Source organism: Schistocerca cancellata, chromosome 4, assembly GCF_023864275.1.
Source record: "Schistocerca cancellata isolate TAMUIC-IGC-003103 chromosome 4, iqSchCanc2.1, whole genome shotgun sequence".
Classification (NCBI taxonomy): Eukaryota; Metazoa; Arthropoda; class Insecta; order Orthoptera; family Acrididae; genus Schistocerca; species Schistocerca cancellata.
Genome location: NC_064629.1, coordinates 423003051 through 423024548, shown reverse-complemented (window position 1 = coordinate 423024548; position 21498 = coordinate 423003051). Strand labels below are relative to the sequence as shown.

The 21498-nt window shown below is 35.9% G+C and overlaps 1 protein-coding gene across 1 annotated transcript in view; it reads right to left on the bottom strand.

Moving 5' to 3' along the window:
- The window catches only part of LOC126184527 (DNA polymerase zeta catalytic subunit), a 227703-nt gene that overhangs the window by 38424 nt on the left and 167781 nt on the right, over positions 1-21498 (bottom strand). Inside the window, exons 19-21 of the mRNA XM_049926929.1 lie at positions 9252-9393; positions 205-335; positions 5-118 (exon numbers count right to left, since the gene is read on the bottom strand). Of these exons, the coding sequence (XP_049782886.1) occupies positions 5-118; positions 205-335; positions 9252-9393 (387 nt within the window). The remainder of the gene's footprint in view (positions 1-4; positions 119-204; positions 336-9251; positions 9394-21498) is intronic.

The following is a 21498-nucleotide window of genomic DNA, read 5'->3' as shown; positions in this document are numbered from 1 at the left end:
TTACTGTCCAAGTTCTTCAATCCTCCCCAAGCATGTAGAGAAACAGTAATTGTATGCAATCATCATTGATGGGTATAAGCTTTGAAAGTCCAACACTATAACAGGGTCTGTGTAGAACCTGCAACAGAAATAAATATAATGATGTCACCTTATTCTAAATAGTGAACATACAACTATAAATTCACAAAAACTGTCTGTCATCACCTTGACATGGGCTCCATAATAAGAGGTAAACATTCAGGTGCTCTCATTTTTGCTCTTTGTTGAACACTCGGGGAGACTGGTACAAAGTTGTATGGTTTTGCCAAACGCAACATCATAGACTCGACTCTAAACTGGGAAAAGAATTACATAACTGAATCAAATCATTTAACTTTTACGTAGGAATGGAATGTAGATTACTTTTTTATTAGAAAAATGTCTTGATTGCATTTGGTGGACAAAAATTAAGAAAACACATAAGAGGAAAACAATTATTAAATATAAATACAATTATTAAATATAAATATTTACAAATATTAAAATTTACAATACAAATACACCCAGTATGATGTTATGAAAGTAACACATCACATTGTCCATTACTTTAGTGTATAGTTGTGGTGGTACCACATTCAAATGTGGTGGATACATTCAAGACATCAGGTTGTCATCTAGAGCAAATTGTGACTATTTAAAATGAACTACTGTGCTTGCTCATGTGTTGTACTTTAAAATGGAGCAGGTATGTTCACAGAGGGCATCTGAGAACGTGTGGCTTACATGTGCAAAAAGAACAATTTAAAAAATGCTTATGTTTAAAAATCTATAACAAAATCATTATTTTTCCATTTTGTGAAATGTAACCAACCACAATTTAGAATACCAAAACAAACTTTGATACTCATAAAAGCAGATCCCAGACTGAGATTCATAGGAAGAATCTTAAGGAAATGTAACTCATCCATGAAGGAAGTGGCTTACAAAGGGTTTGTTTGACTGATTCTTGAGTATTGTCCATCAATCTGGGACCCTTACCAGGTAGGACTGATAGAAGGGATAGAGATGATCCAATGAAGAGCAGCATGTTATATCACAAGGTCGTTTAGTTGGTGTAAGAGCAGTACAGATATGCTCAACAAACTCCAGTGGCAGACACTACAAGTGAGGCATTGTGCATCACAGAGACATTTACTACTGAAATTTTGAGACAGCACTGTCTGGGAGGAGTCAGACAACATATTACTTCCTTCCACATACATCTCATGAAACTACCACAGCAAGAAAATTCGAGAAATTAGAGCTAATACACAGGTCTACCAACAATCATTCTTCCCATGTGCCATTTGTGAGAGGATCAGGAAAGGGGAGATCAGTTTGTGGTACTGAAAGTACCCTATCACACACCATTAGGTAATGGTGGCTTGCAGAGTATGATGCAGATGTCAATGAGAATAAAATGTCTGATAAAACAAAGTGAACATAATTGTTCACCATTGTACCTGGGGAGCATATAAAATTATATGAAGAAAAGAAATGTAACAGTTAAAGAGACAGAATTTTGCCAGTAAAGGACAATAAAATGAAAAAAGTAGAGTTAACTGACAATGGTTCAATGTAGCTGCTAGTGTCTGTGATATGCAAGTGGGCCCTTGTTTTCTTGTTATTCCTATTGGTTTGAGATGCGCAGTGACAAAGTACAAAAGGATGACTCATTAGAGCTGAAACTAGTTAACTGTCATAAATCCAGCAATTGTGATTAAGATATTTGTGAATAAAAAGTATTTTTAAACATACTGCATGCTACAATTTGACAATGTCAGGTTTCATTGAAAGTGTAGGTTGTGGTAGATAAGGTCATTACACCCTGTATCAATATGGATCTTCTGTATTACTACAGAAAGTAGCCAATGATAATTTTTTGTGTATTGCAACAGATCATTAATTTTCTCCTCTATGACAAAGCTTTGTTTTTAAAAACTAATTTTGTTTACAGTCTTCTGTTTCTGAGATTTTTGTAGGCAGCACATACAGCTTCACTAAACATTTCTGACTCTTTCTATTTTTTTTTTTTGTGAGCATATTCTTTTGGAAGTTCAGTCCATCTCACCTATTCTATTACACCAGTGTTTGGTGAGATGAATACTTCACAGACTGGCAACACACGTGTATCTGATACAGTATATCACCTTGACTTCTTTACACCTACAGTTAGCTGGGTGCAAGTTGGGAATAAATGAAGTGACTCCTCCCATATATCAAAACAGAAATACATGTTGATGTTCTGACATATAGATTCCATATACAAAATTAAGAGATACGATTATCACCCAGTCCTTACCTTCAGTAGGAAAAATTCTTAGTACTGCAGTTATACATACATAAAATAACAAAAAATTATCCTGACTTTCAGAATTATTAGTTCCTTCCTCAATGGAGGAAAGGGGATGGGTTGGGGAAAGTTGACAGAAAGGGCAGGTCAACTGGACTCCTGGGTGAGAGGGACCCATCTGTTGTGAAGATCATTTTTTAAGTGTGTCTATGAGCACTACTGGGAGTTGTGTCCTCTGAATGTAAGTCCTAGACATACTTTCTATTTCTCATATTGAATATGTATTTTTGTGGTTATTCAATCTCTCTGAACACGAACAACTAAAACTGAAATTCACTTCTGTCCACCACATCCCAGCAACCCTGGCAATCAGCCAAACACTGTGGGTACAACAGCAGCTTACTTTTGTCTTAGCCTCCTGACATTAGCATCAAAGAAAGTCCAGGATTCATCCCTCTGATGGTCCTAGGATTTCTTGCTTTAACTTATAGTTTATTTCACCTCTGGCAATCATTTGTTAATGTCAAATGTTGAAATGCCGTTTGTAGCTCATGTTATACTTTAGATCCTCTTATATCTGGCTGGGTAAGTCAGCTCAAAGGTAGGACGAAGGCAAACGCATTGTTAATTATTAGTCTGATAACATATACATTTCAGGAACAGGAGACATGCCAAAAACTCTGTAGCAAAACTTTACCACAAACATCGAACAACTGATGCTAGTAACGATAATGAATAATAATACAGTTTTGTTACATACTTGCCCAAATTATCATTTGATCCTCAATGAATTATTCTACATTAGTATTTCTCCTACAGAATCTGCTGCAGCCTTATTTTTAGATTACCTGTTTTCATATTAACCTGTTTTTGCCTATTAATTTTCATATATTTTCATGCCCACATACCACGGAGTTTTTGCACATAATTCTAAATGATATGTGTGAAGCACAAAACTCTGTTTGTTTTTCATGTTGCATGAGATTGAAAATTATTCCACTCCACTGTGACAGGGTGCTACAGCAACCAGTTTCAAATATTAGAAAGTTATAACACCAGCTTCTGAACACAACTATTTGTCCATGTGCTAACAGAGCAGCTTCACCACAATGCTGCCCACAAACTAACAGATATGTACAAAGTCCAAAACTTGCTTTTATTGCATAATTGTCAATTAAAGTTATGACATATCATAATATTAAAATTGTATTGTAAATTATATTGTACCCAAACAATACTGAAGGAAAAGCTTAACTCATCATTCTTAAGCTCTGCTAAATTTCTCACTGTACTTGATTCTTATCTAAAGTAATCTCAAATTCTTCAAACATCCGGAAATATTATTTTTAATCCTGGTATTTTAATCATACTTCATGTTGTTGTTGTTGTTGTTGTTTGAGAAAAGAAATACATTGGTAACATTGTAGGGCAATAATGAGTATGTATACTGAGACACAGTCGTCAAAATAACAAGTTGTTCAAATAGGCCTCTGGAGGGCATACTGGGACTTATGTCTGGATAAAATTCTGTATTCTGATATGATAATCTCTTGAGTTTTTTAAGGAAATTATTGCATAACTAATGAATAATGTAACTGTAGCTGGGCTATGGTGCCTTATTAAGTTCTGGACAGAGGTTACCCAACTCATGTTGTGACTTCATTGTTGTGCCAAAATCTGAAAAGTAGCTACTTCTTGGATTTAAATATTTTAAAGAACTGAAACTTCAGATTCTGTGACTGAATAGCAGACAATGTGTCATATGAAAACTGAATGAAAACTCCAGAATTTGAAAAAAGTGTAACACCTACAAAGCATTTATGTGAATGAAATGAAGTTTGTGCCACAGATAAGATACTTGACAGTACAAATGGTGAAGACTATAGACTGTTAATGATGTTTAACTTTGGGAATGCAACTGAAGAAGGTCTGAGTACATTCCATGGATTTGCAACTAAGTCTACATCTACATCTACATTTCTACTCTTCAAGCCACCCAACGGTGTGTGGCAGAGGGCACTTTACATGCCACTGTCATTACCTCCCTTTCTTGTTCCCGTCGCGTATGGTTCGCGGGAAGAACGACTGCCGGAAAGCCTCTGTGCACACTCGAATCTCTCTAATTTTACATTCGTGATCTCTTCGGGAGGTATAAGTAGGGGGAAGCAATATATTCGATACCTCATCCAGAAACGCACCATCTCGAAACCTGGACAGCTAGCTACACCGCGATGCAGAGTGCCTCTCTTGCAAAGTCTGCCACTTTAGTTTGCTAAACATCTCCGTAATGCTATCACACTTACCAAATAACCCTGTTATGAAACGCATCGCTCTTCTTTGGATCTTCTCTATCTCCTCTGTCAACCTGACCTGGTTCGGATCCCACACTGATGAGCAATACTCAAGTATAGGTCGAACGAGTGTTTTGTAAGCCACCTCCTTTGTTGATGGACTACATTTCCTAAGGACTCTCCCAATGAATCTCAACCTGGCACCCGCCTTACCAACAATTAATTTTATATGATCATTCCACTTCAAATCGTTTCGTACTCATACTCCCAGATATTTTACAGAAGTAACTGCTGCCAGTGTTTGTTCTGCTATCATATAATCATACAATAAAGGATCCTTCTTTCTATGTATTTGCAATACATTACATTTGTCTAGTTTAAGGCTCAGTTGCCATTCCCTGCACCAAGTGCCTATCTGCTGCAGATCTTCCTGCATTTCGCGGCAATTTTCTAATGCTGCAACTATGAGGCATTAACAATTATTGCTGGAGGTCTTTGAAAAACTAGTTGCAGGTCAACCATATCCCAGAAATGTTTGATGGATGAGCCTTTAGGCAAATATGGAGGTCGAGGAGGCAGTGTTATCTCTCATTCCTCGAAGAAGGCATTTCAGACCACAAGTAACTGGGCATTTTCCTGCAGAAGTATGACAAGTGGAAGTAACATAAAATCTTGAATGAGCAGCCATGAGAGGCCTCTGGCATAGTCCCATCAGTATTCGCTTTAATAAAACTGCAATGCTTGTCAAATATACACCATCTAATCACAAGGGTTCAGACAACCCCTACACAATGAAAAATTGACCACTAGATGTCGTGAGAGGTGGACCCACCAACATGAAAAGAGGTGAGGAATTGTCAATAGTGAAGCTCTAACAGCACAATGGGTTGGTCAAGAGAGCTCAGTGACTTCAAATGATTGGTGAATTCCAAAGTGATATCAGCAGTACAGCTAACACAATCAATGTGCATAGGGAGTTGAAGAGAATGAGGTAGAATGGTCAAGGTATTCCTCATATTTTTCTGTGGTGTATGCTAGGTGACACTTGAGGTGGTAAGAATGATACCAGTGGACAGCGGATGTTAGGAATTGACTGATTTGGAGTGCTGAATGCCACTATACCCTGTGAAAACCTGATGGATGAGTTTGGGTTTGATGAATGTCTGGAGAATATTACTTGCCATCATGATACAGAAGTGGTGGTGTTTTTCATATTTAGGCTGTAGTCCATTTATTGCACTTAAGAAAATGCTAAAAGCAGAAGGATATGAACATATTTTACAGCAGTATGTACTGCATATAGTAGAACAAAAGCTTAGAGTCAATAAGAGTTTGTACCAGCTTCACAATGCATCCTGTGACAACAGTATCTACACCTACATCTACATCCACAGTTACATACATGCTCTGCAAGCCACCACATGGTGCATGGCGGATGGTACCTTGTGCTACTATTGGTCATTCATTTCCTTCCCTGTTCCAAATAGAGCGATGGAAGAACCACTGTCTCTATGCCTCTGTATGAACCTTAATTTCTCTTATTTTATCTTTGTGGTCTCATTGGCAGCAGAAGAATTGTTCTGCAGTCAGCTGAAATACTGATACTCTAAATTTTCTCAACAATGTTCCAGAAAAAGAATGTTGTCTTCCCTCACGAGATTTCCACTTGAGTTCACGAAATGTCTGTGAGGCAATGGTTTGTAGACACTAATATTCCTGAAATGGGGTGGCACAAGAGTCTGAAGCTGAATCCAAGACAATACCTTTGGGATGAGTTAGAGCACTGACTTTGCTCCAGATCACAGTGTCCAACATCAGTATCATTTTTTGTTTTGGCTCTTGTGGAAGAATGGGTTGGCATTCTCCAACAAGGATTCATACATCTTACTGGAAGTGTTCCTAGCAGAGCCCAAGTCATCAAAAATGAGAAGTATGGACACAAGCCACATTATTTTCCAGATGATTCTGGTTAGATAGTGTATTATCAACAGATGATTTGAAAGCTACACTGTGAGAACCTTCATTTTATAAAATGTCAGATCAAAAATAAGTCTGAGCCTCTCAAGAGGTCAAGGTGATGCAACTTTGGCATAATACATCAATATAACCAATTTGTAAATGATTAGTAACAGCAACTTCTAGAAGGTAGTTCTTTACATTAATACTAACAGACTCACAAATGGTTATTACAATTTTATATGCTTATCACACCAAGAGAGGGTGTTGTCTGATGGAAAGTAGCAGTTCCCTAGCCTCAAGGTCAAAGTGTTCTTGTGGCCATTCCCTTATGCTGGACCGCATCATGAATAATCAGCTAATATGATCAAACAGGTTCGTTCATTATGTAACAATGTTGAAGCTGGGGACAATACAAAGACTCCGTAATAGTGGAGCAGACAAATTAGACAAATTTCATCTGTTTCCCATATCTTGTGACTAACACAATTAAAATTACTGAGTACTTTGAGTGACTGTTTTCAGCATGGACATAAAATAAGGGGAGGTGGCACTACAAACTTACAATCTACATTGCTGTCGCCATATTCAATACCCCAAAACACTGCCTTTAAGTAGTAAATCTTACATCACTTTTGTGAGCAACACAGTGCCAGGAGAACATTTTCAGACTTTTTTCTGGTTTTAAATACATATTTGATCCAGTAATATGATGCATTTAGCCTCGTTAATGTAACTTTGTTTTTGTTGCAAGTTTTGAACAAACAAGAAGAGAAGTATATCATTGACAAGGCTGCTTTCATAAGGCAGCATTTTCCTTAATACTGACTGATGAAAATGATGTTTGGTCTATGTCCTCTTCTGAAACATAGTGAGGACACATTTTGCTATGTTTGGTCAGTTTCCAATTTTCCCTTCTCATAGCATTCATCCAGAGAGCTTTTAGAATTGGAATGATAGGAGATCTAAAGTTGAATGACACAAATAAAATCATTACAGTAAAATAAATCAATGCAAATGAAATTCATGACATAAAGGAAAATATTGCTAAAACAAGTCCAATTATGAATAAAATGTGATTTTTCACAGTTTAGACTATAATCAGAACAATTAGTACACTCATAAATGACACAAGCTGGCATCTTTTTATCAAAACACTTCCCCTAGAAGCTAATGTTTGGGGAAAATGGCATGGCAGATGTTGGCTCCAACTCTCCTTATTATGCATCCATGAATTTCAGACATCCAAGTGTGGGCATTTGGTAAGTATGGGGTTAACAACCTTAGCATTTTTTTTAAAATGAAATGATCTAGAAGATTAAAGAATGATATTTACAATTAGAATGAGGACATACAATTTTTTCAGTTGAAAATATTAAGCCAGCATTATAACCAGTCTTTTTGGCCACTGTAATGTCATCTGTGCTATGATAGTTTGGAGGTTGTAAAAAAGAACTTAAAATTACAAAAAATAAACATCAACCAATAAGATGCATTTAATGGAGCTAATTGTTATACTATTTATGGTTACAAAAATAGTTATACATAAAAAACTATCTTCATTAACTTGAGGGCAACCATTCTCTACTTCAAAAGGATCTGACAGGACATCAATTCTACATTTGGAAAAATACATGAGGAAAAATAAAGTAGGAGAAAAAAGGTTGCAAATAATGTCCTCAGAAGCTTTTATATATGTTTTCAGGAAGTTGTTGGTTAGTATTCATCTAAGCATATAATTTCCTATATTTTTAAACTTTTAATAATTTGGCATATTATATAAGGTGTGATATGTGAGAGCATTTATTCCTGTCTATGGAATTACCTGGTTTCAGATTTTTCAGTTATTCTCATTTCTTTCACCTCTGATAATTGGAATTCTGAGTTTACTCTAAAAAATGTACTTCCCAAGAGGGACAGAGTCCTGCACAAAATTTTTGCTATCAACCCAAACAATTAGCTCTTCCCTTTCTATTGAAATGTAAGCTATGACCAGTCACACCATCTGAAGCTGAGGCTTATTCTGGCTTCTGTCATCATTCATGGTATGTTTTCCTTACACACACTTTTATAAATATTACAATTACTTGTTCAATTTTCTGGCAAAAAATCCCTCTAGAATCAAAGGTACCTCCATTTTCTCTCTTTTACCCAATGTGTGCTTCTATATAATAACCTATCATACAAATAACACACACAGTGACCAAACCTGATTGTCCATTTCAGCCTAAATAATTCTCAAAATGTACATCAGTGTAAGAAGTGTGATCTGTAGGAGCATTTCCAATCCAATCCACGGTCAACTTATGTTTGGTTAATCATTGGTTTCGTTCATGAATCAGCACAGTAAGAAAGAAGAAATTAGCATACACAAAGGGATACCTCTTTAGAAACACATTTCTACTTTGTACGTAGATGTTGTACAATTATATATTATATCATTCTCTTTAACCATTCTGACTCCTGTTTAATCATTTACTTTCAGTATTAACACAACTTACTACAATAATTACCACTAATGGTTATGTTTACTAAAATGACACATAAAAGGCATTAAATACTGATTTGAAGACTAGGGACATTTTACAATTCTTAAACTAAATAGAACTAATTTTTTTCAGGTGATTATGATATAATTTCACATGTGGTTGTTAAGGACCATTGGTTCAAAATATTTTAATTCAATGCTTTACCTGCGAGCCTCGAGAAAGAACTTCATAAAACTGTATCCCAAACAATCTTGCCAGCTCACATGTCCGACCAATGAGATCAAGCTGATCCAGCATTTTTACTATACCACTGACTCTGGTCACATAATGTTCTACTGTCATCCACCTGCACACAAATGTTTATTTGTTAGAAATGTCTTGCTACTTTTTGTACAAGAATGACAGAGTAAACAGGGCAAAAATAAGGCTGAACTTCTATGAAACTAGAGGTTGATAGACACGCAATGCAGAGAAAGATAACGAACTTCTTAGATAGCCTAATGTATTAATATTAAGTAAATACACTGAAGTTTTGATTATTTGCCTGCAGAACATTGAAAGACAATGAAATACAAATTAAAGTTGATTAGACATTGTTTGCTAATATAAGAATTTTTTAAAAAATAGATAATGCTTGTTATACAGTTTTAGAGAAATGTTGACCAAATAAACACTTTTTTCATTTATGAGCCAAGTCCCAAATGTAGTAACAGTAATTAAATGGAAATGATGCAGTTTGTAACCAGACAACTTCACAAAAGATCACTGAAAAAGTGAAGGGGCACAACAATATGACAGAATAACAGCAACTACTTACAAACTAATGAGCAATTGAATTAGAAGCACATATCGAGTACTGTTCAGTACTCACTTACACCCTGATTACAATAATTCTGTATCACGACACTAACACCAAAATACACACGATGATGTTGGAGAATCATCCCAATCCATAACTGTTCAATTGCCACCCACATTTCATTGAGAATGGTTGGAGCTGGGTCCAAGGTGGGCATATCTTGCTCAACATCATTCCAGAGGTTATCAATAAGACTGATTTCAAATGACATGGGGACTCTCACAAACACCTTCATGGCCATGGAGTGTTTCTAAAATTATTCTGACACAATTTTGGAGTGATGAGTTTATGCATTGACTTGATAAAAATACATGTTGCCATGGGAGTGCTGTAGGTGAGCAAAAGGGTTCACGTTATCCTTGAGAAACATTTCACTCAGGATCTGTGGTATGATCACTAGTATATCTGTTTTTCTGTACATATGTATTTATGTTTTTAAGACATGTTCTACATCTTTGAGGACCTCCTCACTATAGAGTTATAGAATGAAAAGTATATTCACCTATGTATTTATTTATTTATCTATCTGAATAGTAGATATTATGAAAAGGACAGTAGCTACTCACCATATAGCGGAGATGCTGAGGGGCAGATAGAGTAGAGCGTGCAGTACAGTTTGTAAGGCAACAAGTGAAATACAGGAAAGGAAAGTAAGAAGGACGGACAATGACTATTGTAATGTGTTAGAAAATTGTAACAAAGGAAAACAGCACTGGGTTATGGGATGAAAGAAAGGCTGTTAGGCAAAATCAAACAATGGAAAGCCCAGGATGGAATGTGACAACATTACGGAAAGGATAGTTGCAACTCACCATATAGTGGAGATGCCAAGTCACAGTGAGTAGGAACCATCCTTTTCATAATATTATCACATTCCATCCTGGATTTTTCATTGCTTGATTTTGCCTGAAAGCTTTTCTTCCATCCCATAACACAGTGCTGTTTTCCTTTGTTACTGTTTTCTAAGATGTTACTATACTCATTGTCCATACTTCTTTTTCTTCTTTTCTGTGTACCACTTGTTGCCTTACAAACTGCACTGCATGCTCTACTCTATCTGTAAGTCAGCATCTCTGCCATATGGTGAGAGCAACTATCCTTTTCATACTATTGTCACATTCCATCCTACATTTTCCATTGCCTGAATAGTAGGTATGTATGTTGTTAGCTGGTGTCACATGATGGGAGTTATAACAAGAGCATAATGATGATGATGATGAGCGTTTGGCGTCATTGGCCGGGAGGCCCCTCGCGGGGCAGGTCCGGCCGCCGTGGCGCAGGTCTTATTACATTCGGCGCCACATTGGGCGACCTGCACGCCGGATGGGGATGAAATGATGATGAACACAACACAACACCCAGTCCCTGAGCGGAGAAAATCTCCGACCCAGCCGGGAATCGAACCCGGGCCCGGAGGACGGCAATCCGTCACGCTGACCACGCAGCTACTGGGGCGGACACAAGAGCATAATTATATGCCATGTAAAAATTCCAATTGCAACAATATCCCCATCATCTGCCAGAACAGGTTCCTGCCACTGTTATGGCACACAGTTCAGTAGTTTATTGTGATCTCTTTCCAAGAATCAAGAATCAAATGACAGTTCTCATGTGCCCCTATTAATCTCTGTGCTATATAACATGCAGTGAGCACAGACATTGGTGTGGGACACAAATTTTCGTACATTAGAGTGAGAAGGCAATGCTCGATGATATGGCTGCTCTATGATGTTGTTGTTGTCTATTGCTGAATTTGAGAGATATTTTCTACACTGTGGCTCACTATACACAATTACAAATCACAATATTCAAAGGTCACCAATATTTTGTTGCACATGGTGGTTGATCATAGAGGCAGAAGTTTTTTCTAAATTGTGGTATGCCTTACTCACTATACACCCTTGACCTAATCACACATTACACCTCCAACACCCGTATAATCTCAGAGAAAGAGTTTCCCTTGTGTTAAATAATCACAATATGGCCACAATCATGTGTAATGGTACATTCTGTCTATGCTATACTTCACTGGGCAATGGGCAATAGTAGGTTTGAAAACATCCCAGTCACATGAGATGTCATATTATATCAGAAAATATGCTTGAACGCCTAATTAAAGAAAAAAAAGTAGTACTAGCAGCTGACTTCAACATCAATGTCTTAAGTGAATGCCATGAAGCTGACAAATTCACTGATCTAATAAAAAACTTCTTAGAGTACACCAGAGAAAATGCCCGGCCAGCAACCAGCATTGATAACATTCTGAAAATTGTGTGTCTGAAGACGTTCATAAATTTTACTTAGATATAGGAATGTCTGACATAAAGCACTGTTTATTGAACTGGCAAAAACAAACACAGAAACCTCACCTAAAAATAACCTTAAGTACTTTAAAAGGAATTTCAACTCACAAAATTTAACTGTATTCCAGGACAGATTAAAATAGACAGACTGGCAATGTAACAATAACAAGTCAATTAATGAAAACTTTCAAAAATTCCTAAACAGCTTCCTCCTTGTACTCAATGAAACCTTTCCACCTAAGTGTGCCAACACCAAAGTGACAAGTAAACTAACTTGGATAACAGAAAGAATAAAAATTTCTAGTGTTAGGAAACAGCAGCTGCACAAAGAGCTGAAATATAACAAAGATCTAGCTTTTATTGAATATGTGAAGCATTATAAAAATGTTTTCGAAAATGTTGTAAAGGCAGCAAAACAAATGTTTAACAGTGAACTAATCTCAAATCATAAGAATAAATCAAAAGCAGTGTGGTCTGTTCTTAAATCAGAATTGGGTGTTAAAGTCGGCAGCCATGAAATTTGTAAAATAAAGCATGAAAACAGCACCATTGTAAATGCTGCTTAAATATTGGAACACTTCAATGAATTCTTTATCAATGTGACAAAATCAAATGTCAATGTTACAAATTACAATAAAAATGTATGTCCATATGGGCTTGATCGAAAAAATATATCTCCCATGAAATTTAGAAATATTACAATGAAAGAAATAGAAGACATTATATTATCACTAAAAAATAAAAATTCGGTGGGTTGGGGATGGGATACCTGCGAAAGTAATTAAATTAGTGTACAAAATATTAAGTCCTCCACTAGCTGAATTAATCAACAAATCATTTGAAGAAGGTTGTTTTCCAGAATCATTAAAATATGCAGAAATAAAACCACTTTTCAAGAAAGGGCCAAGAGAAGATATGGGGAATTATCGCCCTATCTCCCTCCTTCCACTGCTGTCAAAAATTTTCGAGAAAGTAGCTGCTATCCAAAACCAAAACTTTATTGTATTACAGGTGATTATTTTGTGCAACCAGTTTGGCTTTCAGCAAGGGAAAAATACAACAGAGGCCATAAATAATTTCATAGAAAAAATTAGCACAGCTCTAGACAAAAACAGTTAAGTAGCCGGAATTTTCTGCAACCTGACAAAGGCTTTTGATTCTATAAATCATTCCTTGCTAATCCACAAACTAGAAAAATATGGGATTAAGAGTGCAGTACTTCAATGGCTTACTTCTTACTTATCTAATAGAAAACAAAGAACAATCATCTCTTCAAATGGTGTAAACTACCATTCAGACTGGAAAACAATAACACAGGGTGTCCCGCAAGGTTCAATCATTGGTCCAATTCTCTTTCTATTGTATGCCAACGACTTACCATTAAACATAAATTCACCATCCATTCTGTTTGCTGATGACACGTCTGTCTTGATAGAAAGCAAAGAAACAGAAACGTTTCCTGATAAGAGTCACTGGTGCACTAGACAGGCTAGAGTCATGGTTCCAGTTAAATGGTCTGAAGTTTAACATATATATAAAAAAAAAAAAAAAACTTGATTCAGTTCAGAACCAAACAGGCAAACGGCCAGGAAATTAGTATAAATCATAAAAGTGAAGAATTAACAGAAGTGCATTCTGCCAAATTTCTAGGTCTATACCTTGATAAGAATTTAAACTGCAACACACATATTGAGTACCTGTGCAGCAAACTGGATAGCTTTGCATATGCCATGCATATATTATCAAGTGCTACTAACATGTCCACTCACAAAGTAGCATATCTAAGTTACTTTGAATCAGTAATAAGATATGGTATTATTTTCTGGGGGAGAGCTAATAATATATCTCATGTACTGAAGCTCCAGAAGAAAATTATCAGAAATATGTGCACTGCACAGCAAAGAGAATCATGTCGTCCATTATTACAGAAACTAAAAATTTTGATTGTCCCCTCCCTATACATATACAAGCTAATGATATTTTTACACAACAAACCGGAATTGTTCATTAAAAACCAATTTGATCATCCATACAGTACAAGGAATAAAGATAATTTTATGCTTCCTGCCCATAGATTGAAATTATATGCTCACACCCCACAATATATGGGCATGAAAGTCTACAAAAAACTTAAAGGCAAAAACATTCTAAACATGGAACTAGGGATACTAAAAAAGAAGTTACATGAAATTCTTATACACAAATGTTATTACTCATTAGAAGAGTTCATGGAAGATGAACTGATAATTTGAGCAGAATCCAACCGCAAATTAGCATTATATTGTGAAAAAAGCAAATTGTCCATTATCAAGAAAGATATTTACCTATGCTGGAAAATAAGAAAATATCGATACTGCTACATAGACTAAATATAGTTTTCAAAATTAATATTAGATTCTAGTTTGTAATTTTTGACGTGTCTCCTGTACCATAATCACATGATTTGTAAGTGTATGTTATGGGACTAATAAATCACAATTCACAATATTTCATTTGTCATGGTAACATAGGTGCCTACACCATAGTTGTCTCTAATTCAATTTATATCAAGTGTATAATTTATGAGTATAAATCATTAAATAACAGTAATTTTACCAAATTCTTTTTATATTAGAATAAGTACAGCAATGTTTGTTGTCAAATTTCTCAACACACGAGGTTCATTTCAAAAGTATTGCACACTGCACATGTGCGAGCATAAAGATACCTTGGTCAAGTTTAAATTATCAGCTGTGAGTGAGAATTTGGGCGTGATAGTGATATAGGTCTTTGCTGGTTCGCGTAACTGTGTTGTGAGTAATTCAGTTTGAAACTGAGTCACATTGGATTACACAGTGACCAGTGTTCCTACATCAAAATCGAATTGCTATGTGGAAAGATCCAACCAAAATTTACAAAGCTTTGAGAGGGGTGTGCAGGAATAGTGTAGGGGATCGCAGCACAGTATCAAGGTGGACTGCTCATTTCCATGAAGGTTGGGTAAGCACTGAGGGCGACCCAAGAAGTAGAAGGCCATCAACTGCAACAGATTATACCTCTAAGGTTATTGTTAATGACATTTTGAGAGAGGACTGATGAAAAACACTTCAGTTCGCAGAATCATAACTGAAAAGTTAAAGAAGAGAAAAGTTATTACCAGATGGATTATGCATGATCTGAGCAAAGAGAGGAAAGCAGGTTGCAAAAGAAGTGCAGAAAAATTGTTTCAACATTACCGAACAGAAGGACAACAGTTTCTGGGAAGGACTGTTGCACTTAATGAAACCTGGATAGGGGGTTTTGAGCCAGAACTGAAGCCTCAGTTGTTATAATCAAAAATTTCCAACTCTCCAAGGCTGAAAAACTTCTGCCACCAACAAGAATAGGTGAAACTAATGATGATCTTTGTGTATGACATGAATGGAGTCATAACTGCAAATAGTGTGTCCCAGGGGACGTCTGTAACAGGTACATACTACAAGTAGTTTCTGCAAAATGTTTTGCAATGAAAATTCGTCAAAGAAGGCCTCAGTGCCAGGAGCTGGTATCTTCATTTTACATGATAATGGAAGACGGCATACTGCCCTACCAGTGAGAGAAATGACAGACAAATATGGAAGGGAAATACTTCCCCACCCAACATATAGTGCTGATATAAGTACAGCAAACTTTGATTTGTTTCCCAAACTGAATGAACAACTCCAAAGGAAACATTTTTATACATTTGATGATGCTTCCAGTGAGGTGACCTGAGTAATGAGACAGCTGAACAATGAAGGTGCCCTATTCAGAATACAGAAGTTGCCAAAATGTTAGAAAGTTGTCATAAGCAAGAATGGAATTATACTGAAGGCCTGTAAAAGCATTTTGTAAAATAAAATATTTTCTTCAATTCCATCTTACCATGTGCACAACTTTTGAAATGACCCTTGTAGCTTGCTTTGCAACACACTTGATCCACCTGCCCATTAATTACAGAAAAAAAGCTATTTGGTGTGGCTTGTAACCATTTTTGCATCAACTATGTGACCTCTTCATCATCTGCAAAACTCTAGTCCCACAAATATTTGGTAACACTGCAAAGAAGTGAAAAATCTGATGGCATCATGTCCAAGCAGTATGGTAGATGTCTCAAGAACTTGAATTTTGGATAAAATAGCATACCCGTATTAAGAACAGCCGTATAAAAATGTGTTTTGTAATGGAGTAGCAGCACTCCTTATGAGAGAAATCACCAGTGTTTTGATCACGTGGAAGGCTACAACTGTCTACTCACAGTTTGAATCTGCTCCTGGATATGAACAATTATAAGTTACTTGGAATCCCAAACAATAATGTGTATGTTTTTCCAACTGGTTGCCAAAGGCTTGAAGTTTTTGTGATGGGAAATGATGTATGCCTGCACTCCACTGAATGTTTCTTATTTTCTGGCTCATAACGTGCATGCAGAACTCATTTTCTGTCACACTGCAATAGAGAAAGGAATCTCCTTCATGTGTATATTGGTCCAAGTGCTACTTAGACATTGTCTGAAATGCACACACTTGGGATCATTGGACAGCAGCCACAGTACTTATCAGTTAAATATTTTCCTATTGCCGACTGATCGGGTGTGCCACTGTCTTAGTTTACAAAAATACTGGTCTTATCCCTCTGCTGTTTCAGTTTTTTAAGCTTTCAATATCTTAACATACTTGCCCTTTATTTAAATGAAATGATCATATGGCATTATTGGCCAGGAGACCTCATTAGAGGTATTCGGCCACCTACTGCAAGTCTTTTTATTTTACACCGCTACGGCAACTTGCACATTGATGATGTTGTTGACAACAAAACACGCAGTTCACAAGTGGAAAAAATCTGTGAGGCAACCGGAAATCGAACGTGGGCCCTCGCATGGCAGTCAGCTGCAGTGATCTTTCAGCTAAGGACGCTACTTAAGCAACTGTCTTCATAATCAATCTATATTCTGTTGTAGATTTCAGGAAGTTTCACTCCCTCTGATGACAAAGAAGTAATACTTCGTTTTTCTTGTATGATGCACACTGACAGTGCCATGGTTACATTGTAAAAAATACTGTGAAAGTCTATACTACTAAATGACCATCACACCTTTTTGATGTATTGTTATGGGACTGTTGTTGATCTTTTAACATAACATTTTGCTGTGTGTCAATCTCCATGGAAGCGGTTATAAAATACAATGAGTTGTCCTTATATATACATTATTCAGAGGTTGAAAAGTGGCATGTCTGAACCACCAGCCAGCCCATAACTCTCTTTATTTAACACAAATTTTGTTAATATATACCTTTATCAAATCTGTATCCATACTTTCTGGAGCTATAAATGGTTTAGTCAAGAATGGTTGTTTAAGGAAGGTGTGTAATTTCTTGAACTTTGCCACGTATATGATAAAAGCTTTGAGACAAAGTACAAAGTGAAAATCCCCACAACTTGTAACATATAGTTTTATAAATTATTATGCGAACAACTGACAGGACCCGACTAAGCATCTATGGCCGGATGATTTGACTGACATAGCAGTAATAAATTATAAATATAAACCTTCCTTCTGAATCACACTATCTATTAGTGATAACTGTATCAAAATCCCTGCTGTAGTTCCTGAGATTACTCTTCATTACAGATGGAAAAAAGGAGCTGGGGAGTTTAATTTATATGTGTATATAAGAAAAAATTTTAACATTTTGGCAAATATTAATGCATCTTATCAAAATTGTATAATATAAAAAGTGTGGTAATATTGAAGCAAGAAGAGGGGTAGAAGGAACAAGCTAGCAGCAAGAGCTATGTTAACAAGCTGATTTGCCAAGAGAAGAATCTGTTACTGTAGAAACATACAATAACTGTAAAACAATGGTATGATGTAGGTGAATAATTATTGGCATAGTTCCAGACTTATTGGTTTATGAGATCTTGTATAGCATATTTGCCTCGAACAGGTATAGTGCTTGCATGAGGCAAGAGCTGACATTAAAACTGAATTGTGCAGATCTGACATCATCAAAATATTGCATCTCAGAGTCTATATTCAAATTAAAGTTTACACTGAGCAATGGAAAGACTATTATTGCATATTTCTATTCTGAAAGCTGGAATTATTACAAATATATTTTGCAGAGGATAACATTTTCCATATTGCCAACAATAGCAGGATCATGCAATAAAGAGTAAAATGTATAGAGCTCCTCAGTTTCTAGAGTCGACATGAGGTGGTGGTTAGCCATCTGTTTCACTGTTGTTCAAACAGCATGTGAAAGAAACCACCATGCAAAGGACAACTCTGATACAATCCTAATGTCAGATGCGGCTAAAACAAATCTTCCATTTAGGTTATCTGAAGATAAACTGTAGTTGAATTTGCCACACTGTTGTCTCCGTATTAGAGTGGCTCTTATTTTCCAAGTCTGATTTTTTTCCTTTTTCCTACAAATCCAGTTTCGTTCCACTGCATACAACTTGATTTGTGTGTAATTTGGGCTCAATAGGGAAAGGGAAAGCAGATGGCCCCCACCCACTACATTTGGAAACAATAACATTTTGCATAAACATAATGTTTATGGTAAAAAAAATATACAGAAACATCTTATTAGCCAATAACCTCATTATATTCAACTTAATTGTTAATATTGCTTTCTTAACTTTAAATATATACCCTATAAACCTAATGTACAACATTAGTGAGGCAAATGTGATGAGAAAATCACATTTTATTTAAAAAAAAATAGTATTCTTTCATATAGTCTTCTTTTATGCCTGGGAAACTAATGGCGATACTTGGATACAACCTGAAGTACAAAATGCTTCTGTTTCTCACTTCTGTAAATTTTTATTGTAGTACTCCATGAGCTTGATCTCTCTCTCTCTCTCAGCTGGAAACATTTACTACTTTCAGGTTAATAATGATTTATATAACATGGACAAAATCTTCATCTTTAAGTCACTATGATGGGTCTGTCACTCAAATAAAATCTTGAAACATACTTCTACCAATATTTTTGTCTGATGGTTTTGCCTTATAATTCAATACATTGATGATATTCATTTTTGTTTCAGAAGACTAATTAGGATCAAAGCTGAGCAAGGTGACACACCAAGAAACAGGTACCATTGATTAATTACTTTTGAATACATTATGGGAGTGACAGTGATCAATGTGTTACAAATATTTACTATTAAAAACAGTCTTGATCATGATTTATTTATTAAGGTGACTGGTTTCAGCCACCACTGTGGTCATTTCAGACCATCGAGTAGGAACCTCTTTCTGCTGGAGAATCTCTACTCGTGATAGTAGTGATTCTCCAGCAGAAAGAGGTTCCTACTCAATGGTCTGAAGATGACCACATTAGTGATTGAAACCGGTCACCTTAATAAATAAATCATGATCAAGACTGTTTTTAATAGTAAATATAGGTACCATACATGATTTACAAAAACTGAAAAAGTCACATAAGAGATGTCACATTCAACAAGCTCATGTATTCATAAACTTTAAAAGGATACTGAAACCTAAATTCGGAGCTTTGGATTCAGAAGAGACAGATAATTATACACAGACATACACAGTAATAAGAAAAATACCAATATCATAAGCTTTGTTCTCTTCTTGTCGTGATAATTCAAATTCATCACAGAACACAAACATTTTAAGTAATAAATACTTTTCACTATCTGTGTCACAAGATGGATGGGCCCTGGAGTATGGAAAATACTTCATGAGATGGTGCTTCAAGAAGACAGATCATGGTTAATTCTAAGAATTCAGTATCTTTCCAAACTGCTGTTCTCTCAAATTATCTTGAACAAAACTGAGATCCACGTGTTCCTTAACTTTACTGTGTTGAATTCCAGTTTGGAATGTATTAACATTGAAGTAGGTGTAAATTTACCAGTATTGAATGAATAGTGGATTTTTCTTTTAGTACACAATAGATTTTATTTTCAAATAAATTAATGTGTAGAGTTTAGATAATAAATGCATAAACACATAATTTACTGAATGATTTAATTTTATACTCATTACAGTATCATCTCTTCAAGGCCTTCTGTTCTCACTCAGATGTTCTTCCTATCTCAAATAACTCATTATCGATATCAGTTTAGATTATAAGTGTATATTATATAACTTACTGACATGTTGAATTTCATATTCGCTTCACTGTCACTCTCACTCTCATGGCAGCCTATGCTCAGTAGATATTCTCTGTATCTCCAATAATTGGTGCGTGCCATGCATGAACCTTGGCGTTTGTTTCTACCGTACAGGTAATTTACAGATCCAAAAATTCTAAGAGAAAGCCATTAATATTTATTTAACAGATGGCAATTTATTTCCAGTTATTTCAACTACGTAATACCCATGTGTATAATTTATCTCTCATGGATGAACTGAAGAGGAAGACATTATACTTGTTGAGATGCTACTTCTCCTTGAAAGTCAATGTCTACTGGAATGGTTCAGGTTGGGATGTATAAAGTAAGCTTGGTTTGATCTGCCCTCTATCAGCCAGTCTTAGGGGTCACTGACCCATCAATCCACCCAACCAATGCAATATGTGAAATGAGACCACATTCAGTTAAGAAACTGAAGTAAACAACCTGCTTACGTTACGCAATGAATCATACAGAAGTAATATTTTGAAAAGTTGATGACTTTTTCTAGGTTTTCAAATTTTGAAGGACCATGTGTACCCTGTCTCCTTGTCCTATTGAGTTCACATTGGACATTTTTATATGGTGAGCAATCTAACTGGTTGGTAGCCCAAGAAAAATTATAAACAACTTCAAAAAGTGCCATATATAAGAGCCACCCCTGCTTCACATACTGCACTGCAAAGTGACCTCATTGTAGTAAGTCACAGACTGTCTTTTATTTTGTTTTTAACACAGAATGGGTGTGTATACCTCTACATAATGCACAGCTATTACTGTTTGTTACAGTGAGTTCCTCTAGTTCTTCTTAAGTTTGAGTTTAATACATGACTATAGTCAAACATCCTCTTCCTTGTTTCCTTTAATTTTATGCCTTCTTCTAACATAATCTGAAGGCTTTAAAATAAATGCATTTTTCACATGTTTAGTGAATCAAATCATTAGTGTGGTTGCCACCACCCCCATACCACTGACTATGTCTACAGCTACCAATTTACCACGTTGATACTGCATTCTCCTGGCTACTAGTTTGGAGATAGATACAACCATGCTGTAAAACAATAGTTATAATATTTGTTAAGTGCACAGTGGAAAATTGTGCAACAGTAGAAAAAAAAGCCAAATTAAAATA